The sequence below is a fragment of the Anas acuta genome, chromosome 3 (assembly GCF_963932015.1).
Source record: "Anas acuta chromosome 3, bAnaAcu1.1, whole genome shotgun sequence".
Classification (NCBI taxonomy): Eukaryota; Metazoa; Chordata; class Aves; order Anseriformes; family Anatidae; genus Anas; species Anas acuta.
This window is the reverse complement of record NC_088981.1, coordinates 111384692-111405485: the sequence shown is the minus strand read 5'-3', so window position 1 is coordinate 111405485 and position 20794 is coordinate 111384692. Positions and strand designations below refer to the sequence as shown.

General features: G+C 43.2%; 1 protein-coding gene across 5 annotated transcripts in view; it reads right to left on the bottom strand.

Annotated features, from left to right (window-relative positions):
- EVA1A (eva-1 homolog A, regulator of programmed cell death) overlaps window positions 1-20794 on the bottom strand; it is a 201072-nt gene that overhangs the window by 8941 nt on the left and 171337 nt on the right. For 3 of the 5 annotated variants that reach the window (XM_068678774.1, XM_068678773.1, XM_068678775.1), the window contains one exon: window positions 3974-4138. In XM_068678774.1, coding sequence (XP_068534875.1) covers window positions 3974-4138 — 165 coding nt within the window. Of the gene's footprint in view, window positions 1-87; window positions 3500-3527; window positions 3943-3973; window positions 4139-20794 lie in introns of those variants that run through there. The other 2 variants (XM_068678777.1, XM_068678776.1) reach the window with 2 other exon arrangements.

Genomic DNA, 20794 nt, shown 5'->3' with positions numbered 1-20794 from the left:
GTCAGGATTCAGAAATCCAGAGCTGCTCAGCAGCAAGCCACCCAAATTTGCTCCTCTTTTTGGGGGCAACTAAGCCTTTGCAGTTACCTTCAGTTGAGTCCATGCCCTGTCTGCATCCAGACAGCATCTTCTCTCCCCCGTCTCCTGCTCTTTCATGTCACCACTTAAACACACCCACCTACGTTACAGCAAATATGTAATCAGGTTTCTTTTCTCTTATGTAAATCAAAGGGGCCTTTATCAGCTAAGCTTGTTATAAGCCAGCACACTGGCTCAGAAAACACCGGCAGAGTTGGCAACCCTCCGCCGGTGTCACGCTGCAGCGATCCATCCACACCTGGCAAACAGACGCACTTTCTCTCCAGCTTTTTCAGGGAAGGGCAGATCTGAGTTTATGACTTCCTTCAGAAGCCTGCTTGCATTGAGTTTCACCCAGACATCATTTCCCCTTCGGAGAGGTGAGTGAACTTGGGTTTATGATTTGATTTTATTTGTTGAAGACCGGAGCTAAGAATACAGCTAATTCCAGGAGGCTCAAAGCGACCCTTTCAGACCTTATCAGCTCACTGCTGAGTACTCTCTGCACCTTGATCTGCTGGCAGACACCCCCACCAGTTATAAAACACTAATTGTTTTAAACACACAAAAAAAAAGTCAGTGCACAGGACCCAGCTCCATCATCCATGTGGCTGTTTAACGGTAGCTGTTACAGATTTCCAGGCTCCTTTCCCCATGTGTCTGGTTCCAAGCAGCACAAGGTAAAATCACAGACTTGCACCTGGCTCCCATTTACCTGCAGGTATTATATTCAGGAAACTGCCAGGTCCATCTCCTACAATACCACCAGTGCCATGCAAGAAAAGGCACTCTGACCACAGCCACAACGTGAGATGGTCTGTGCTCACCTGATCTGTCTCTGTTCCCTGAAAACCTGCCAAAATGAGACATCACCTTCAACCTGTGAAGTGGCACAGCCCAGGGAAGCAGTGACAGAAATTGAGGGCTGTCAAAGAGAACAGGTAATACTGGGTGGAGAGGCACTGAGTGCACGAACATGCGTGCAGCAGTGTCAAGTCCTAATCTGCCTCACAGGAGAAGCAGCGGGGATGGATGTCCAGGTGTAGCTGTAAGGGATGAGCCCCGAGGAATGTGGTCACAGTTGTATCTCTGCCACTGAAAAGCTGCATGGCCTTGGGAAAGCCACACTTTACAAGCTACCAAGGTGTTAATGACTGGCCCCCGAGCAAAGTTTTCAAATGTGGGTGCCTGGCTGGCAGATGCAAAAGAGAAAAATATCCAAAGAGCCTCTTGCTCTGGGAGAACAGTGATTGCTGCAGACGAGTTACGCAATGGAGGCACTGGGGCACAGAGGGGTAAAGGCACAGCCAGCAGGAAATTAACAGGAAAGCCTTGGAAAATATTTTAATTCAGATGTAAGCACCAGAAATATTAACATGATCTCTAATCTTTCTTTTTATTCTCTTTGCCCAGTAAATCCACATCTGTACAACTGGTTGAGTTTTTCTCAACTACTGTTCCTGCAAAGAAATCCACTGAAAGAAGGGTAAATTTTTCATGCCCACTCACTGAACCACTACCCTCCTGAAGATGTCCTGCATACTTCAAAGCATATCACACAGCACTATGTATCTAGACTGAGGCAACTGAATCCTGCTGTTAGTTGACAGACCTTAAGAGTGATTCAGCTCTCGCCATGGCTGATACTTAAAGCTTGATGTTATTTGCTCATACACAGACCTCTAAGAAACCTCAGGGTCAGAAGGACATACATGCTGTGCTGCCAGATATGAGAAGAGATGTATGGAAAACTCTCACCCTTTTAGAGTAGTATCCAGAAGCCAGGTGAATATCCCAGGTCATCTCAAATGAGACATATATGTGGAATCAACTGTATCCTGCCCAGGGTGTCGACATACTGAGGTCTAGCTCTGAACTACTTAATCTAAAATCCCTTTACAATCAATGAAAAGATGAGTATCATCAGATGATCTCCTAACCATATATCTGATCCTAGAGAGGACCACTGAGTTAGGTGGCTCCAGGTTCCTATGAGGTCTTTGAGAGGTTTCTACGACACAGCATTGAAGTCCAGCTAACGTAGATTAGCTGGTAGGATATGAACCTGGGACCTCTGCATCATGCTCTCTCACTTGTCCAGCTCTGGGTTAGTGACAACCTACCTTCCCCTCACTGTTGATGCATTCACAGGATCTCACTAGGACTAAGGTTTAAATTATACTACCTGTAGAGGCTTCTCTGTGTTCAGGTACTAGACCAGCCAGGAAAGACTGAGATGGGCACCACTTCTGCCTGGGTTTGGACATCCCTTGGAAACCAAGCTGTGCAAAAATGGTGTCTTTTAGAAGAGACTAATGCATAACTCCTCTTATGTGAAATGTAAGAAGAATATTTTTTTTTTTCTCTGACACATCCAAAGAACAGATGCAATCAAACAAGTTTTTAAATTAATACTCATCTGCATACACTATACTCTGGCAAAGAACACCACAAAACCACAGAACTGGTTCTGTCATCTGCAGGACTGTACAAGCACAGACAGGGAAGACAGAAAATGACTGGGGTTATGCAGGAGGGGAAAAAAAAACAAACAAACATAATTTCATAAGGGTCATGTGTTGCTATGCTACGCAGTTCCCTGTGTCATTTAATCCAGGATCGTACTAAAAGGAACCTCTTTTTCTTTGCTAGCTTTGCAGACTTTGTCTTCACCTAATCCCTCACTGGTTTTCTCTTCACCATGTTCACCCTTTCCCAGCTGTTCCCACTCACTCAAGCAGTTTCCCAGTGACTTTACACCAAAGTTGAATGAAATTATTGCAGCTAGCAGTAAATTTGGCCAGTGACACAATTTAAGCATAGCAGAGGTTATCCATGATATCAGGCAGACTTTAGCAAATAGTTTTAATAAAAGAAATAAAACAGGAAAGGAGATTGCAGAAATGTCCAAATATTGTTTTTGCTATTTTTGAAACAGTCTTACAGCCTTTAATTTCAAGACGATATCTTTGTTTGAAAAGTTGTGTGTATTTTCAAAATGAATGAATAAACAATAAGAAAGCTAAATAAAAAGGTGTCATTTTTAGAAGTGAAATGTTTAGATGAATGAAAATGAGTTCAGCACTTTTTTGTGCATTTAAAAGAATCATCAGGATCACAACATTTATTTCAGTCTGACCTAAAATTCTTCTCCTTGACAAATTTTCAGTAAATCCTCTAAACTGACAACTCTGTTCTTGCTGACTTTTAGTTACCTGCAGATTGATTATCCAGGCTGTGGGTTAACTTTACCAAGACTGCAGACAAAGACAAGGTAGCCCTGTCCATATACTCCTTAAAGCTCTGGGAGCACAGGGTGGGAATTTCAGAAGTAATGTCATCACCGTCTCCAGCATGTTGGGAAACATAATGCAAAAACACTGCCTAACCCAGTAAATGCTCACCTGTGCTCTTCCTTTGTTCATACACCATCCCTTCCTCCTACTCACCTGTCCCTAGATAGCAAAGATTTGACTTCATTCATATCTCTTCGCTTTGCATTTTATGAAAATAGCATCATATTTCAAAGCTCAGCTGAATGCTTCTCTGTCCCCTCTGAGGCAGATCTCCTGCTATGTCCGCCCTGGTTTTGATTTGCCACTGTGTTAGACGGGTCTGCAAAGAATTTCTGTGATGAGTTTTGACATGCATGGCCATTACTGCTACTTCAAGAAACCCAGAGTGAGTTTCACAGTTCACTTTAGTCAGTAGGTGGTCGTGCCTCGAAACCTCTCTTTGTGACTTTTATATATAGACATACATGTACCCTATTTTGACATATAGGGTACAATATAGAAACCCAGGTAAGGTATATAGCCTCTGTAAGGGGAGATGGAAGGGAACGGCTACCACACCACAGTTAGGTTTGAGACAGCATTGCAATAGTCATAGCTACCTGGGAGAGCACGTCCTATATTGGAAGGAGAGACATCAGAAAGGAACACACCGTCCCCTATAACATTGGGATCAAACACCCTTGGCCGCAGTGGAAAATGTGGCTTCTGAAATCCTTGGTAATTGGTTGGTCCTGGCTGGGTTTCATGCAGAAGCTTCCTGGGAACTGAAAGAGAAGAGTAAGAAAAGCACGGTTGTTAGAGCAAGTTATTTCAGCTGGTCAGGATGAGAATTATCACATTATGCTATGGGCTCAGCTGATACTTAATTATACCATGTGCAGACCAAACAGACACTCATTTACCACTTGATGAATGCTCTCCAAATGCCAGCACAGAGACATTCAATGGGAAAATGCTAGAAACTATAAAGTGAATAAGATATTGTTTACTTATAATTAAGGGTTGAGACTAGACGAAGGGTCAGATTCAAACAGCTTATTTAGACACCCATCTAAGGCACTGAAATGCCTGGTAAGCTGGTCTTTGGTCTCAGCCCTGAGGTTTGGAGTCCTCCAGCTGGCCAGCCCCGTTCCTACCATGGTGTAGGGTTGGGCAAGGAGCCTGTAGCAAAAGGGAGGGACTGTTGGGTATGCCTGAATCCCTGCCTCTCCCCAGCCATCAGGTTGCTGGCTCAGAACTGCACAGCAGATATTTCTGTCCACTTTGGAATCCCAAAACCAACCTTTGGAAGATGCTATCCACAAAAATGCATAAAGCCTAAAACATCCACCACAGGATAAGAAACCCGGCCTATAAGAAATCCTCCCCACCCTGTGGGGTTGAAAATACTCCTCATTGGGCTTTAGGCATCAGCTAAGCTGGGAAGGACCCCTCCTCTATTCCTGCCACCCCGAGGAAGAGGGTGAAGGCTCAGCTAAACTCTTTGGCTCCATGTTTCATCCAATACACAGGTAAGGTAGGTTGATATGTCTACAAGAGCTGTGTCTGAGCATCTTTGGCCTCTTCTTTGGACCAAAGCATGCCTTAGTAAGAAGACTATTTTCCCCTCCTCGATGTTGCAAGGCCAGCTCTTCAGCTGTACCTCCAAGCAAAGCAATCAAAGCCTGTGTGACTATACCAGTGTACACCCACTGAAAGTGAATCCACACCATAAATTCACTGATCAAGACACTGAAGCATGTCACCTGTGGAGCTGAACCAGTTCTCTGCCTCAGCCGAGGCCATCGCCTGAGGCTATTTCCGAGCAAAGTGCCTTTCCATACAAAGAGAAAAAACAGATAGACGGGTCGTTCAGCTCAGAAATCAGAGGAGTAGAGCAACGAAGGACAAAATAAATAAATTTAAATTTCCAGAGGAGAAATATATGTTCTCCTCCACTGACTGTACTCTAATACATACATCAAAGCACCACTTTGTCCCTTCAGAGAGCCAGGACTTTACTGTGTTAAAGACCCAGACTGCTGAGAATGAGGTGCAAGCTCATTAGACCTACAGAAACCCCAAGGGAGGGCTGCTGGGATACTCAGCTCTCCTTCCTCCAAGTCTAATGGCCACTGCCTCTCGTGCCCCAAGCTGGCTGCCACCTCCTGGTGCCTCAGTTTCCCCACTGCTCTGTTGCAGATCGTTCTCTCATCTACGCTCTTCACAGGGGTGTGATGTAGCATAATTAAAGAAGTAAAGCACTTTGAGATCCTTGGCAAAGGCTCGGAGGAAGACTTGGAAAGCGTGCAGCCCTGGAACAGAAAGGAAATTCCTGCCTGCCCCCTGCAGCTAATCAGCTGCCAAGCTGGAGCATGAGATTTAATCGTGCCCACTAAATTTGCCTGCATAACTACAAATATTACTGGTGGGGGAAGCAATCCAACCGCCTTGTTTACATTGTGTTTGACTTACTGTCTTTGCTGAGGCAAAGAGAATTGTAACTATATTTACTGACTGACCTGTATGAGGCTGCCAAGATATCAGCATTGAAGTTCTCACATTATTAGTAGAGTCATGCTAGGTCAGGAAACAGACATAAAAAACCTACAGCTCTTGAATAGCAAAAAGCTGGCACAGCAGTTTCTAGTGAAACCAGAATTGGCAACTGTCTTCTGATGGGAAGGCAGCAAATGAAACATATCCCCTGCTAAGAACTAAACAGAAGCAAGGGGAATACCTATGCCAGAGAAATATCAGAAAGTCTGGGGAGGAGGTGGGTAGAACAGAGACCATCCACACAGCCAGGGAGAATCACAAGTCTGGGTGACTAATTTGAGACACCAAAGGGAAACCTGATATTCAGAGGGCTCAGCATCCTCCAGAAATAATAACAAATAAATAAATAAATAGATAGATAAATAAATAAATAATTTATTTTTTTTGCTGCATCTCAGGCTGAGGACCTGAAAGGCATCTAAAGGACTCAAGTCAATATACCCTTAAACACTCTTCCAAATTGCAACCCAAGTAAGCTGTTGATATATGTCTGATGAAGAAAATGAAGCAAGAGAAACACAGAGACACATTTTTAGCATATTTTGAGCTAGCCTTTCACATTTCAGACTGCCTTTTAATCATAAACATCCCAGTATTCATGTCCATCTCTGGGGCAGAACACAGGCACAGAAGCTGGGTGGAGCCGTGTCTTGCTTTGAACAGGTGGCACCATCAGCTACTTCAAGCCAAATGGGAAAAAAAAATAATAAATCTTCTCCTAAGCACACTTAGGAAATTGAACTACATCTTTTCTTTTGGCAGCTGTGCCACAGCCACTATAAATGCTACCTGAAGGACCGCAAGAAGAAACAGAGTAAAACAAAGCATCATAAATCACACAGCAACCAGTCAACGGCATCCCAACGAAGTGTGGAGATGGAGATGTATTCGGAGTGATTCACTCATAATGTGTCACAGCACAGCACTTTACTGGGCTATGGTTGTGCTTTCATCTTTTGGGGATGGCTGAGAAGGTAAGGCATAAAGAATAATACCAAGTGGGCATTTGGTGTCTAAAAATGCAGATGGCTATGTAGAGAGATTCCCAAAAGCAGGCAGACTTTTAACATCTGTGATTAGCATGTGCTTTGGTATTTTTAAAAATCCTAGGCAGTTCTTGTCTTCATCTCAGCAACTAAACCCCTTTAAAGATCTGGAAGCAACTCAGTGCAAAACAGGATGTCTACAGCAGATGAACTTAGGACTTTTTCATTTGAAGGTACCATTTTTCTCTGTGGACTCCATAAACATCTTGAGGACATTTTGCCAGGACAAGACTATCTTGGCAAAGAGTAAATAGAGTGACGGTACATGGCAAGTCTGTTCTTTTTCTAGTTTATACGACACTAAACCCATACGCAGCTTAGATAGCTTGATTTAGAAAGTAAAATGGAAAGGCTTTTTCAAGTGCAAAACACCTCACAATTTCCAGTTAGCTTCTGTGTGGCAGCCAACTCCACAAGAAAGATTAAACATCTGGTTCCTTTGAAATACCCTCCTTAAATTCTCCAGAGAGGAGTACATCTGACATTAAGCATGGCATGAACTGAAGCAAGGTGTCAAGAAAAGTTATTTGTAATTAAACCCACCAGAAAAAAAGTACCTGGGATTTTAGTCTTATCTCAGCATTAAGCACAGAAATCCTGGCAGGGAAGGGCTGGCACTCAGCCTGCTCCATTCAATCAAGCAGAGAAGTTAACACAACTCAGTCAGCAGAACAAGTGAAATATGAGGACAAGTGGGAATGAAACGGGGCCCTCAGTCAAAATGCTAACACGTCCGATAGTCAGGAGCCTTGCACCTTGAAATATGGATGAGAAATGAGTTGGGATGAGTTGGAAGAGGGGAGATGCTTGGGGGACTTCTGGGGATCTTCAGTCTTTCAAAGGGTAGCAATCAGCGTTGAGACGTGGGCATTTATCCAAATGATGAAATTCTCAGATAACGTGGCCCAGGCAGCTGAGTGGGGCTTACAATCTTTATATCATCCCTCTGTGTCTGTTTTAAAAGCAGTTCAGGCTCCTTGCTCCCACTGCTCCTACTGGAAGACTGCTCATCTGTCTGAATCAACATCGTGCTGGCGATAATTTATTCCAGTTCCCAAACCCAGACTTGCATTACCCATTTACGATGAATTAGTGGTACCAACCCCACAACACATCCTCACCACCACTGTCTGCCACCTCCCCCCTGCAGAAGCAGCAGCAAATGAAAATCAAAGCCAAAGCGTGCTCTGGCTGGTACAGCAGACCCATCAGACTTGAGTACAGGCAACTGGCAGGACAGCGTGAAGAGGCACGTGCTGCTGCTGCTGACAGCATCCTTATTTGTACATGGTGGAGCCTCCTTCTGCTGGGATTTTCACACAAGCACTCTCTTGTGTGGCCAGGAAACAGAGTTGCTATGCCTACAAGCAGCAAAATTATGAATTGCAGTACTAAGAGATGGAAAATGCCAGCCAACACCTCGCCTCTTTGTTAACCAAGATGGTTTGCTGTATTTTGTCTACTATGTTGATCTGTCTAGTTTTAAACACTCCAGTTCTGGGGGTTCGGCTCCTTGCCACATGGGATTATTTCGAAGAGGAATATGGCTCTTTCTCAGGAACTCTACTCCAATACACTGCTGAGTGTTTCAATGGAAGCGTATATATTATTCCCCTAAACAAAACATTTAACTGTTATAGCCCCCAAATTTTACAGATGGGGAACTGGCTTAGGGACAGTTTTGAAAGTGTTTAAATATCAAAATAATTCATCCAATCTCATGGAAGAAATCTGTGCCAAAGAAAGGAAACTAATTCAAACTCCCTGTAGTCCAGCCTCACACTCAAACTCTGATAATCTCATCATTTGGTGTTTCCTGATGCTTGATCTGGGCCTAAACATGTTTAAAGACTTCCACTCCCTGACCTCCATTATATACACAGGTCAGTCAATTGGATCAGTGAAAGCTCACTCTTAAAAACATACAGACGGGGGCTTTGTCACTCTCCAGTCCTCCACTATATATTCACTTGTGCATTTCCAGTCCGTGAGCTCAGTAAAATTAAAGCAGATCTGCAGGACCTTCAGCAAATCCTGCTGTAAATGACTGAAGCAGTGTGCAGTTTGAACAAAACATGATTCCCTCACCAATGTAAATTACAAGCAAACCTTTTATCCGGGCAGGTTGAGGCCAGGAACTGTTGACACTCAACATATTTATAAAATTAAAAAAAAAAAATACTGTGAGTAAACACCCAGTACAAACCATTGTAGGTTTTTAGAGCTAGGAGCTCTAAGTGGTTGTTGTTTGAGACTTGAAAGTAAACAGCATCTGTCCTGAAATGGGATCATTCATGTTTCTGAACTTCTAAAATAAAGCAATTCCTTAGCACATATGTAAGGTATATGACTCTCTAGAATTGCAGAACTGGAAGTGTTTTATGTGCTGTAAAACCTGAATTCACTACGCAATCAGTCAACAATTTATATTAAAATAGTGGATTTTGACTGCATCACAATATAATCACAGAGCAAAAAGGAAAATTCACATATGTGAAAACACTCTGAGCCTGATGACAAAAGTAACACTGCTATGTAGAGTTGAACATGGGAATTAAAGATGCTAATTTGATCAACAAAATTAAATTAAGGCATAGCCTTACCCTCTGTCTCCTTCCCAAGGGTCTCAGGCATAGCCAAGGTGCAGGTTGAAATTTCTTCCAGCTGTCTGTGGCCACTCGTAGCCCATTCAAGTGTCTTTCAGTTAGCATCATGTGGCAAGAGTTTTCATTTTGTCATAGTCTCCTCTGTCACATCAGACATCCAAAGCTTACCTTTAAATCCTGCCCCATGATCAGACATTTCCCCTTCATCTGACACGGGAACAGTTGCTTTTTGGTCAGGTATAGCAATAATACTAGATGGGAGACCATCAGATCCTACAGTTCTCAAATGTCTCCATGAGTGGCTACATGGGCACTCCTATAAAACAGGTTGAGTGCACTGGACATCAGCTCCATGCCTTGGCTGCAAACCTTTGGGCAGCATATATCACATTTAAAGTATGGTACAGTTTACACAAAAAGTGTAAAGTGACACAGGAGACAGCAGGAGATGTGAAGGGTGCTTTGTGCAACAGAACATGCGCCTAAAAGCTGGAATTTGATCAACACATTGCCATGTAAAACCCTCAGTCCCCTACCCCCCACCAAAAAAAAAAAAAAAAAAAAAAAAAAAAAAAAAAAAGCAGATATTTCTCAAACATAAGTACATAAGTACTCAAGACCTTTCCCTCTCCTTCATTCACTCTAAAAAGGGAGATTTTTCAGCCAGCACTGGTATGGGCTGTAATCCTGAAACTGAATGCAACATCCCAGAGAAAGAGGGAGTTACTCAGCCCACTGCAGGCATGCTCTCTGAGCATGGTGGTTCCAAGCCACCGATAACAAGGAAATGACTCACGCCAATTACAGTAAGTCCACTTCCAAGCACCACGTGGAAATCAAGTGAGACTGTCTGGGAAAATAGCCCTGCCGTAACCAACCCACATACACCTCCCTGAGCCCACAGCCTGCACCAGGGCCCTCCTCCCCTGCCCCTCCCCTCAGACACTGCCCAAAGCAGAAATCCATGTCTGTTCTAGTGATTTTGGGGCTGGTGAGAAACAGCACAAGCTGGGATGCCTGGCACAGCTCATATAAACCTTCAGAGATCTCTGCCAAGACCACTCCTGAGGCAGCCCAGCCACTTTGCTCTTTGCTGCATCTTCTGACAGCAGCTCACTACAGAAAGGTTGTGCAATAAGAGTATAAATACAAGGCAGACAACCTCTTATCTTGTTTGCTTTCTACATAAAAGATGTTCATCCTTTTCTCACGCAGCTGCAATCAGAGAAGTGACTTCAAAAGTGAAAGCATTTCTGCTCCAGAAAACAAAGCCCCCCCCAAAAAAAAAAAAAAAAATCTCTCCATCTCATTGTTTCTCCCAGTGGATTCTCCTGCAGTCAGCTGGGACTGTGATGTGTCTGTGATGTATGTGAGAGGTTTTAGGAGATTAAGGTACCACAGGGCACATCTGACTGAGGCTCTTCATGGCGTAGAGACATGCACAGGCACTGCTCCCTCCAGGTTTCTCCTTTCTCTTGCACATGACTTGCAAGACACCTCCCCCCCCTGTTTTCTCCTATTTCCAGAAATGCAATAATCTTATCAAAAGAACTAGTTCACCTCATTTGGGCATTCAACATATGTGTGCCCTAAAGAAGTCCTCCTTAAAGAAGCTACATTCCTAAGTTCCATGTATAGTCACAACAGTGAAAGGTGGGTGCCTTGAAACCCTCCAGGGGAGATTCTGTCTACTTAAATTTAGGAGCCTAATTAGGGGTAGTTAATGAATCATAATGTTACCTGTGGATTTATTCTCCTGGGTGTATCTGAGTTAAAATCTTACAAACTGCTTCACATCTTTTACTCAGATATTTTTCTTCTATCTTGAACTTTTCAAATCAGGATTTGAAGCTACAAACACCTTAATTTCTAGCCAATGATGCATGTGCTTGATCTATCCACAGGCACTTTTCCTTCTGCTTTCATAGTCATGAAAGTTAGTTGTTCTTCTTTCATCATCTTAAATGTAATAACAGAATACGAAGCATCTATTGCCAGGAACTCATAAATCTCTTGCTTGATGTGGCTTTTTGTCTCCAAAGGGCACAGTGGAAAGCATCGCATGCACCAGGCTGCTCCCTACATGTTCTATTTGGAGAGAAAAATGGATCAAAAGGAAGAAAGCCTTGTAAGAGATATCTGCAGATACGAAGAGCTACTTTCATCTGGTAGATTTCTGCTTGCTGCTGAAGTCAGTAGAGTTCTGCATTTTCACTAGATAATACGTCTTTAGGAGGACGAGACTCAAGCTGAGACTTGTCCAAATTCCACTGTATTCAGCTACACCCCCCATAGGACCTTCTGCCAGGTGTAGCTGTAAGACCTCTCTGGCGGTCCAGCTGCATCAAATCTCCACCAGACCCAGAGGAGACCACAACAGCAACTTTACACTCTGAAGCAGCAGCTGTATATTTTATGGAAAAGCAAACTCAACATCACCTCCAGCAGCTACCGCTAGAAGCATGGGGTACCTACCATCAGCAAGGTCACTGTGGGAACAGAAGCCTGGCTCAGCACTCACATATGGAGGTAACCCTGCAGAATTAGGCAATCTTCTCCTTATTTACGTGCCAAGCACATTCAGAATCTGGCCATTCAGTTATGTACCCTTAATTCCACAAATGGCAGCATTCTTCTGGCTTTCTCTGTTCTCCTATTTGAACTGCATCTAGCACATACTTGCACTGATACTTTGCAAACTAGCCTGCTCGTGTATGGATTTCTTATGTTTTATAGAGAATACCAGTCAGTTGGTCTCTTCAGAGGATAATTTTATTACAGACTGTAGTTTTATGCAATGATGTAAGTAAATCCACTCCACTTTGGATCACGGTGATGCTAAATTTCAAATTTTGACAAATTTCTTTCTTTTTTTTATAGATTCATAAAATATCTTGGGTTGGAAGGGACCCCCAAGGATCATGGAGTCCAGCTCCTGGCTCCACACAGGACCACCCAAAACCCTATGTCTGAGAGCATTACCCAAACACTTCTCGAACTCCTGCAGCTCAGTGCTGTGACCACTGCCCTGGGGAGCCTGTCCCAGTGCCCGACCACCTCTAGGTGCAGAACCTTTCCCTAACCCCCAGCCTGACCCTCCCCTGTCCCAGCTCCATGCCATCCCCTCGGGTCCTGTCGCTGTCCCCAGAGAGCAGAGCTCAGCGCCTGCCCCTCCGCTCCCCTCATGAGGGAGCTGCAGGCCGCCATGAGGCCTCCCCTCAGCCTGCTCTGCTCTGGGCTGAACAAACCAAGGGACCTCAGCCACTCCTCATATGCCTTCCCCTCTAGACCTTTCGCTGTCTTTTAGCCCTCCTTTGGACACTCTTTAATAGTTTTATGTCCTCCTTAAATCGTGGTGCCCAAAACCGCGCACAGTGTTTGAGATGAGGCCGCACCAGTGCAGAGCAGAAGAGAACAATCCCTTCCCTCAACCAGCCAGCAATGCCATGCCTGATGTACCCAGGGCACAGCTGGCCCTTTTAGCTACCAGGTCACACTGCTGGCTCAGGTCCAACTTGTTGTCAACCAGAACCCCCAGATCCGTTTTGGCAGGGCTGCTGTCCAGCCTCTCATCCCCAAATCTGTACATACAGCCAGGGCTGCCCCATCCCAGCTGCTGAATCCATCACTTGCACTTGTTAAAATTCATGCAGATGGTGACTGCCAAGCCCTCTAATTCAGCAAGATCTGTCTGCAAGGCCTCTCTACCCTCAGGGGAGTCAACAGCTCCAATTTAGTGTCACCCACAAACTAACTCAGCACACCTTCAAGGCCTGCCTCCAAGTCGTTAATGAAAACATCAAAGAGAACTGTCCCTAAAATGGAGCCCTGCAGAACCTCACTAGTGACTAGTTATCATCATGCTCAGTCATTTTAAACAATCTTTTAATTCTGTATGAAAGACTTGACTATTGTAAATTACTTTTATAGTACAGAACCATTGTCTTTGGCTTATTTAGGCTTTGGCCTTGGCAGAAAAGTCTTTTGTGCAGCATATCTATTTTTCAGGAAAATATGTGACACAATGTGTGGCTCACAGAAGGATGCTGACAGAAGCATTGTGTGTTCAAGTGTGGCTGATTCAGAGCCAGGGCGTTGTTCATGTGAAGAACTGCTTGCCAGTGATGGAGGAGAGTCTCCGTGCTCAGGATGCCAACACATACACAAGTGGTTGCAGCTCCGCAGGTTTCCAGGAACCAAGGATACAAGGATATCCAAGTAAGGGGAATGGCATGGAGTAAAGGACTAGAGGCCCTGAAACAGTCTAGAGCTGATGAAAAGCCATTCCAGCCTCCACCAGGAACACAAGGAAGGCAGGGAATCAGGAATCAAAGAAGAAAAGGTACCAGGGATAGTAAGGACATCCACGGCTACACTGGCCTACCCCAAAGAAAGTGTAAGAAGCCTCATGCTTCAGCACCTGAGCCAACCACTAGCCTGATACAATCCAACCATTAAATTCCAAGAGTTAGGAATATAACTTCTCCTCTGAGTCTACTCAGTGAGATGGGCATTTAGGGAATTGTCTGTGCCCATCTCTTATGCAGCATTACCCATCCTGTAATCCACCTAGACCTGTAAGGCATCAGAGAAATGATACAAAAAAGAACTAATTAAGAAACAAAACAAAACAGAACAAACCAAAACAAACAACAACAACAACAAACCCTAAGCAAACAACAACAAAATACCCAACCAGCATTTCCCCAGACATTCCCACATGGTTTGTCTCCATGTCTGCTGGCAGGCATAGGCAGGAGATGCTTCCCATTTGTTCCTCTTGTCTAATTAAAAATGTTTGTAATTACAGCAGTAAAGCTATGCTGTCTAAAAAAATATTTTCTTTTTAACTAAGCACTACTTACCCAACAGTGTGTGCTAGTTCTTTATCATGTCATCAGCATTTTTTCCCAGTAATCAAACAACACAGAACTACACAATGGGCTGGATTTTTTTTTTTTCCAGAAAGATAGCAGAGCCTTGATAACAAGGGCTGAGAAATGTCCAGCGAGCAGCTGGTAACCTCTGCGTTAAAGGCAATGACTTTGTCTGGTCAGATGTCTGATTCAGTATGACAGTTCCCAGGATCCCACAGGATGCCCAGGCTGGAAACCTTGCACAAGGAAAGCTGAGCAAGAGCATTGGAATAAGGATTAAAAGTGAACAAAACCTTATAAATTGGCTACAGTGCTATATGCCCTTCAGTTATACACAGATTAATGTAAATTAATATTTATTGAACCAAAGTACAATGCAGTTTAAGATACAGAGCATGATGCAGCTTCTGTTGTACAGGACTTGGCTTATGTGAGAAGCCAGACTACAATAACAAACTTGAAATCCAAAGATCTTTGAACAAAGTGGCAAAACTGTTTTTAATATAAATCCTCCTATTCGTATGGTTATAACCTGTGAGACATCCTCCTCTGGGGATGAGACTTCCTGAGCCCAGTGAAAAGTTTGAGGATAAACCCTACAGATGTTTTTGAATTATGAGAGTATTAAACCTCCTCTGTTTTTTTCAATAAGTACATTTAAGTTGCAGAGCCTCTCTAACACACACCATTGGCCTTAAGTTATCTGGCTTGTAGACTGTGAAAAGTTCTTTGTGTGTTTTTTGTATTTTTTTTTCCTGGTAGAAAAACACGTAGCATGCATCATCTTGCTTCCATGCATATCCTGAGGGAGCAGTAAGGACTATGAGCTCGAGTGTTACTACAGTTGCTACTGCAAGTAACTGCCAGTTCTCTGGAACAGCAAATTATAGTCACTTTCTTGCCACCACATAAAAGCAGATACACACCATGGAAAACAATGCCAGGGTTTTGTTTTAGCATAGCGAGGATGTCACTAAGCACCTACCCTACGCTCTTATGCAACTTGCCCTGCAGTTACTTCCACCAAGCACAATCTGCGAGCACGGGAAAAAACTGTGGGAATATGCAGCGCTGGATGCTTGTGGCAGCTTTCCAGTACTTAATAATGATTTTTTAAAAGAACTTGAGGTTTCAAAAGCTAAATGTTTGTTTCTATTAGGCTTTATGAAATGTTCAGTGACGACAGTATTTCGAGCACTCTACTATGTGTTTTTCTACCCTTCACAAAAGTAACTAAGATTCATTTACATGGAAGTCCCTTTCTCAGATGATACCTGGACTTGCACCACCTAGTTGAAGGCACTTACTGAGATGGGATGGGTGATTAATTCACTCCTCCATCAACTATACAGATAAGCTGATTGGTCTCCCAGTTTAACCACTTCAGTTAAATACCAGAATTAGTGCGATTAAGGCTTTGCAAGACTGAGCTGCAAGTACAAAAGTTATAAATATATGTATATATATACACCTATATAGAGATATTGATGTGGAAGACATCACTGGAGAAAAGACTTATCTCATTTATTCCATTGTTAATTGAGCTAAATAATGCTGAATTGAATCTTACCCGCCAATAAATGGAAAAATTATTTCAGGACTACTTGGGACTCCCTTGACACCTATCGAAGAGAACAGCAGGTCTGACACATCCCAGCTACTCATAATACTTGATTCACTGGAAAATCTTCACCATGTTGCCACCCTAGCCAAGCCCCAGCACAGTCATTCAGGGAAGGTCAGAAACAATGCTTTTTTGTTGGCCATTGCCCAGCATGGTCCAGTTTCTGCCTATTTGGGTAGCAAGGCCTGTTAATTGCCATCTCTCCTACTTCACCTTTCAAAATGACTGAATTCAATCCATTTAAAAGAGCAAAAATGGAGATGTATTTTCATCTGCTATGTGTTTAAAAGTGCTTCTTATTACACATTCCCTAGGAAATACAGATTGCTAACTCACAGCCAAAGATCTATAGGGCCTCTAGTACACACTCCATGATGTGGTACCTTTATTTTCAAGCTTCCTTTAGGGGACTCTTAAAATCTTTTTAAGACTTTAACACATACCTTTGCTGCTAGTAACTTGAACTCAATGCAGACCCTTTATCTGGCATGCACTCAATTTAAGTTGCCACTTCTTTCAAGTGGAATATAATGCTCTGTATCACAGTGTATTTGTTCCCTCTACTGGCTATCTTGAGCCCACCAACCCTGATATCTTATCATCAGATGAAAGGATTAATCGAACACAAAGAGCCTGTGAGCATCCTTAACTAACTAAACCTTTAACAAGCACATTTCCAGGAGGTGGTATAGACAGGGATGGTTTATGAGACCATATAAATAGCAAATAAACTCATATAGTCCATCAAAGTATTTCTGTCCCATGCTGGGATGACTGTGGTTTATACCAACAGAGAGTCTGCCCTTCTCTCTAAAGACACGTTGCAGGATTCACTCGGCGCACAAATAAAAGTGGCAGGTCCTCCAAACGAAAATGAATCCTTATCATTTCAACTGCATGGGATAAAATCTACCTCACAACCTGCTCAGGATATAGTGACAAGCTGTTATTAATTGCAGTTCCAGTAACCATCCACTCTACTTCAAATCTGAAGTATCCACCTTAATTACCTTAATGTTAATAACTGGTTGGGATCATAACAGTTGTAGGAGAAAAATACTTGTTAACTTGTTGACTGCCAGATACAGACTGCTGATAGGAGATTTATCCGATATTAAAGTATTAAAACTGACCTCAGCCTGGCAGGAGAGGGCTGTGATTCATGCCCATGACTCCTAGGCAGTGTGGGAATGCAAACAAATAATTGAAGAAAGATGAAAGCATTAGATGTTTCACTGGAATAAGGCAAGAGACTCCCCTCTGGTTTACTTTCTGGTAAAACTCCTTCCTAAGTTTCTCCTAGCTGAGCAAGAACTTCAGCAAGTCCAATATAGAATTCTGTTATGTTGCTACCTTGTTTACTCCTGTACCATCCCATTAAAATTACTGCTCTGGTGGAGGGTGAGAATTGGCCCAGTATTCTGCTTAGTCTGAGCTTTCTGTCTTTGAGTTGCTTCAGACTTTTCTCTGTGAAAAAATGGAGAACCTATCTGAAACGCAATCTGTATTTAAAAAAATAATCTTGCATAAAAACTATTTTCTTCACCCTTGAGCAAATAATTCACTTCCAATTACATCCCAGGTAATGGAAAGTCTAAGACAAATAGAGTTCAAAGTCGGGCACGTTGTGAAAGAGGCACGCTCTAATTAAAAACACAACGTGTAGAAGAAATGCTATCTTTGTGCTTGTACGACAGTTGGTGCAAAGAACTGCCTTCACAATTTCCCAAGAGCAGCATAGGCTTTGGAGGCACCTAAGTACTGCTTTGATGCCAAGTTTCACAGAGCTGGAAATCAAAAACTATCATCAGTCTAGTCTCCATATAACTGTCTGACAAAACGGATGAAACAGCTACAGCTTTATTCAAACTCAGGCATTTAATGAAACATATCAGTGGTAACTCTGAAATATCCGTAGAATGCCTCTTTCAAGTGGAATCACAGTAGTTTGCATATCAGGATCTTGCAACAGTCCTGATGCATTTCTTACCACCCTGTAAATCTACTCTCACAGGACTGGTGCTTGCTGTGCACTGAGACAAGAGCTACCCTCAAATTTCATATTTCTGCTGATCATCTTCAAAAGGAGAAAGGATTCTTTTCTCTCAACAGGGACCTGATGTTTTCTGAAGGTTTCTTTTGTTTACTTTCTTCTGAAAGGTCGTAGACTAAATATACAACATCCACAGCTATCTGCAGGCAATGAGCACCTGGCCACAGAGGAAGAGGGAAGCTGTGATCTGGAGACAGATCGAAGCGTAGGAGGAATGACCTTAGCATCATTGGCAGGTCCTGACCTTCATGCAAAGGTACCCAAAGCAATGAAGAAACCCAGGAAGGGAAATGCGTGTGGTCCTTCAAGTGTTCTGTTTAGACCCGTGAAGATTTTCTCATTGATAAAATAAAGGTCAACTGATTTTTGGAACCATTAAAAAGACACAAAGAACATTGGGCTTCATTTACATGTTATGGAAGAAGTAAACTGTGGTTGCCGTGATGCTAGGAAATTAAACACACCATTTACCTGGTACAGCCTGACAACTTTTGTGCGCTCTTAGCACTCAGAAGAGTGGCTCCATCCAAAATGCCCACTGGGAACAGCATATAGCCCATGTTAACTTCTAAGCTGTGTCAGAAATGGGCAACAAACACCAAATATTGCACCTGCAACTAAGCAAGACCATTCATTGAGTTCCAGTGACAAGAGCTCCTGGGCTTTGGCACGATTCTGTTCTTCAGTACAAACCCCATTAACTCCAGAGGTCAAACACAGCAGACTAAGCAGCTGGGCTAGTTTGGGAGGTCAGGACTGTTCCTCAGGACTCAAAGCACCTGGGACATGGACTCACAGGTCCATAGCATTAAAACAGGCATGGAGTTGGTGACCTGGAGATGTGTCAGGCCAAGAGATCTGCTGTCTGTCCTCGGTGAAGGGACCTGGGACAGCCCTGCAGGACAGTAGCCAGACCCAGGGCCGTGACATATACTCAGCTCAGGGATGTTACCAGCTATGCATGGTACGAATGGACAGCCCTTTAGAAACACTAGAAGGAGCAAAATGCTCCATGGGGAAAAACAGTTGAAAATATTCACTTGGCTCCCTGACCTGTCCCTGCTCATGTGTTCCAGCCATGTTTGTAACACAAAAAAAAACCCTCTTGTATACAGAGCTACCTGTCTCTAGTAGACCATCTGTGATGCACCATCTGCCCCCATGGAACTGTACTCATCCCCTCAACTTGTCAGGGCAACACATACAGCAGCACTCAGCCTCCACCATAAAAGAGAATGAACTCAGTTGGCCCTAGCTAAACACTCTTATCAAAGTAATTTATTAGCACAGCGTAGAGCTGCTACTGCCCAGAAACAGGAAGGAAACATATTACCATATCTTTCCCTAATACTCCTCCTTTCCCTTTAAACACAAAGAACAAAAAGGTTGTGTTAGGGAGTCCAGCAGGCTCCTGTGATTGTGCAAGGATGTTATAGTGGGCACTTCATCCATCAAAGAGACCGGCAGGGTTCAGGGGAGAGATGGTAAGATAAAATAGTCTCCTGGGTCAAATTCAAGCCATAAATGTTGCTCCTTTTTATGTCAAAGGGAAGTCTTTGACTTTTAATCTTTCCATATTTCAATTAAATGATGCAAATGACAGAGCTAAAATAGATGATAGATGTGCAGCGAACCTCCCCCATGTTTTTGGGTTCCTAAGATTTCTCTCTTAAATACCATTACAACCACTGTGTAAAATTACAGTGGAATTTAGTCTTAAGCCACACTTGTATCAATCATTTGATTTAATGAGCTATTCAAGGGCTGTTTCCCATCGGTGCCCCTCTCCAGTTGTGGCTGCGCTAGAGCTAACAGCACAGATGTAAGACAGCTTTCTATGTGGAAACTCTCATATTCCATCCATGTACATTTAAGCAAGGCTTTACAGACATGCTTTTACACAATTAATCATGATTATATTTTTGCAAAAGTATTATGGTATAGTCTGACATTAAAACTGCTTTTTCCTTCTCAGTTTAACCAACTGAAAAACAAAAGTCAGATTTCTGATGGCGTTCTCTGAGACCAGTACCTCCATCTGTTTAAAGGGGAACATCTTCTACAGGCATGTTTTGCATTTATTTATTTTCTTGTTCTTCTACTGGTATTTATCAAGTTTTGTTTTGTTTTGTTTTTCCAACAAGAAAGACACGAACTGCAGTACCAGGAAAAACATCAGGAGAAACTGTCCAAGAGAAAAAAATTCCATATCAGTGCTGAGCATGTGGAGCCAGAGACAGTCCTAAAAGGCTGATCACCCACAGAAGGGGTGAACTGCATCTCCCTATTTCCACTGAAGAGATCAACAGCCAGAGATTTACAAGCACTCCATCTCTCTTGGGACAGAAACCTTCCACCCAATTTAAAACCAGGTATTTCCCTACCAGGGCTGTCCTCCCAGGCCCAGCTCTGACTCTGGGGAGTACAAACTCCTCATAGAAATAATTATTAATGGAAGTTTTGCCCCAAGACACCTTGATGTAGAGCTCAATAGGAGGTCTTCCACTGGTTTCTGCCACTGCTGGCACTTTCACACAGATGGACACAAGCTGCCACGAAAGACAGACTGTAAGGAGAGGGATTAAAAGCTGGCTGTGCAATTCATCCTGAACCCAGCCTTCTACCTCCTTTGTTCTGTGCTTCGTCCTTAACACTAATTGCAGAAAAGATCTGCAA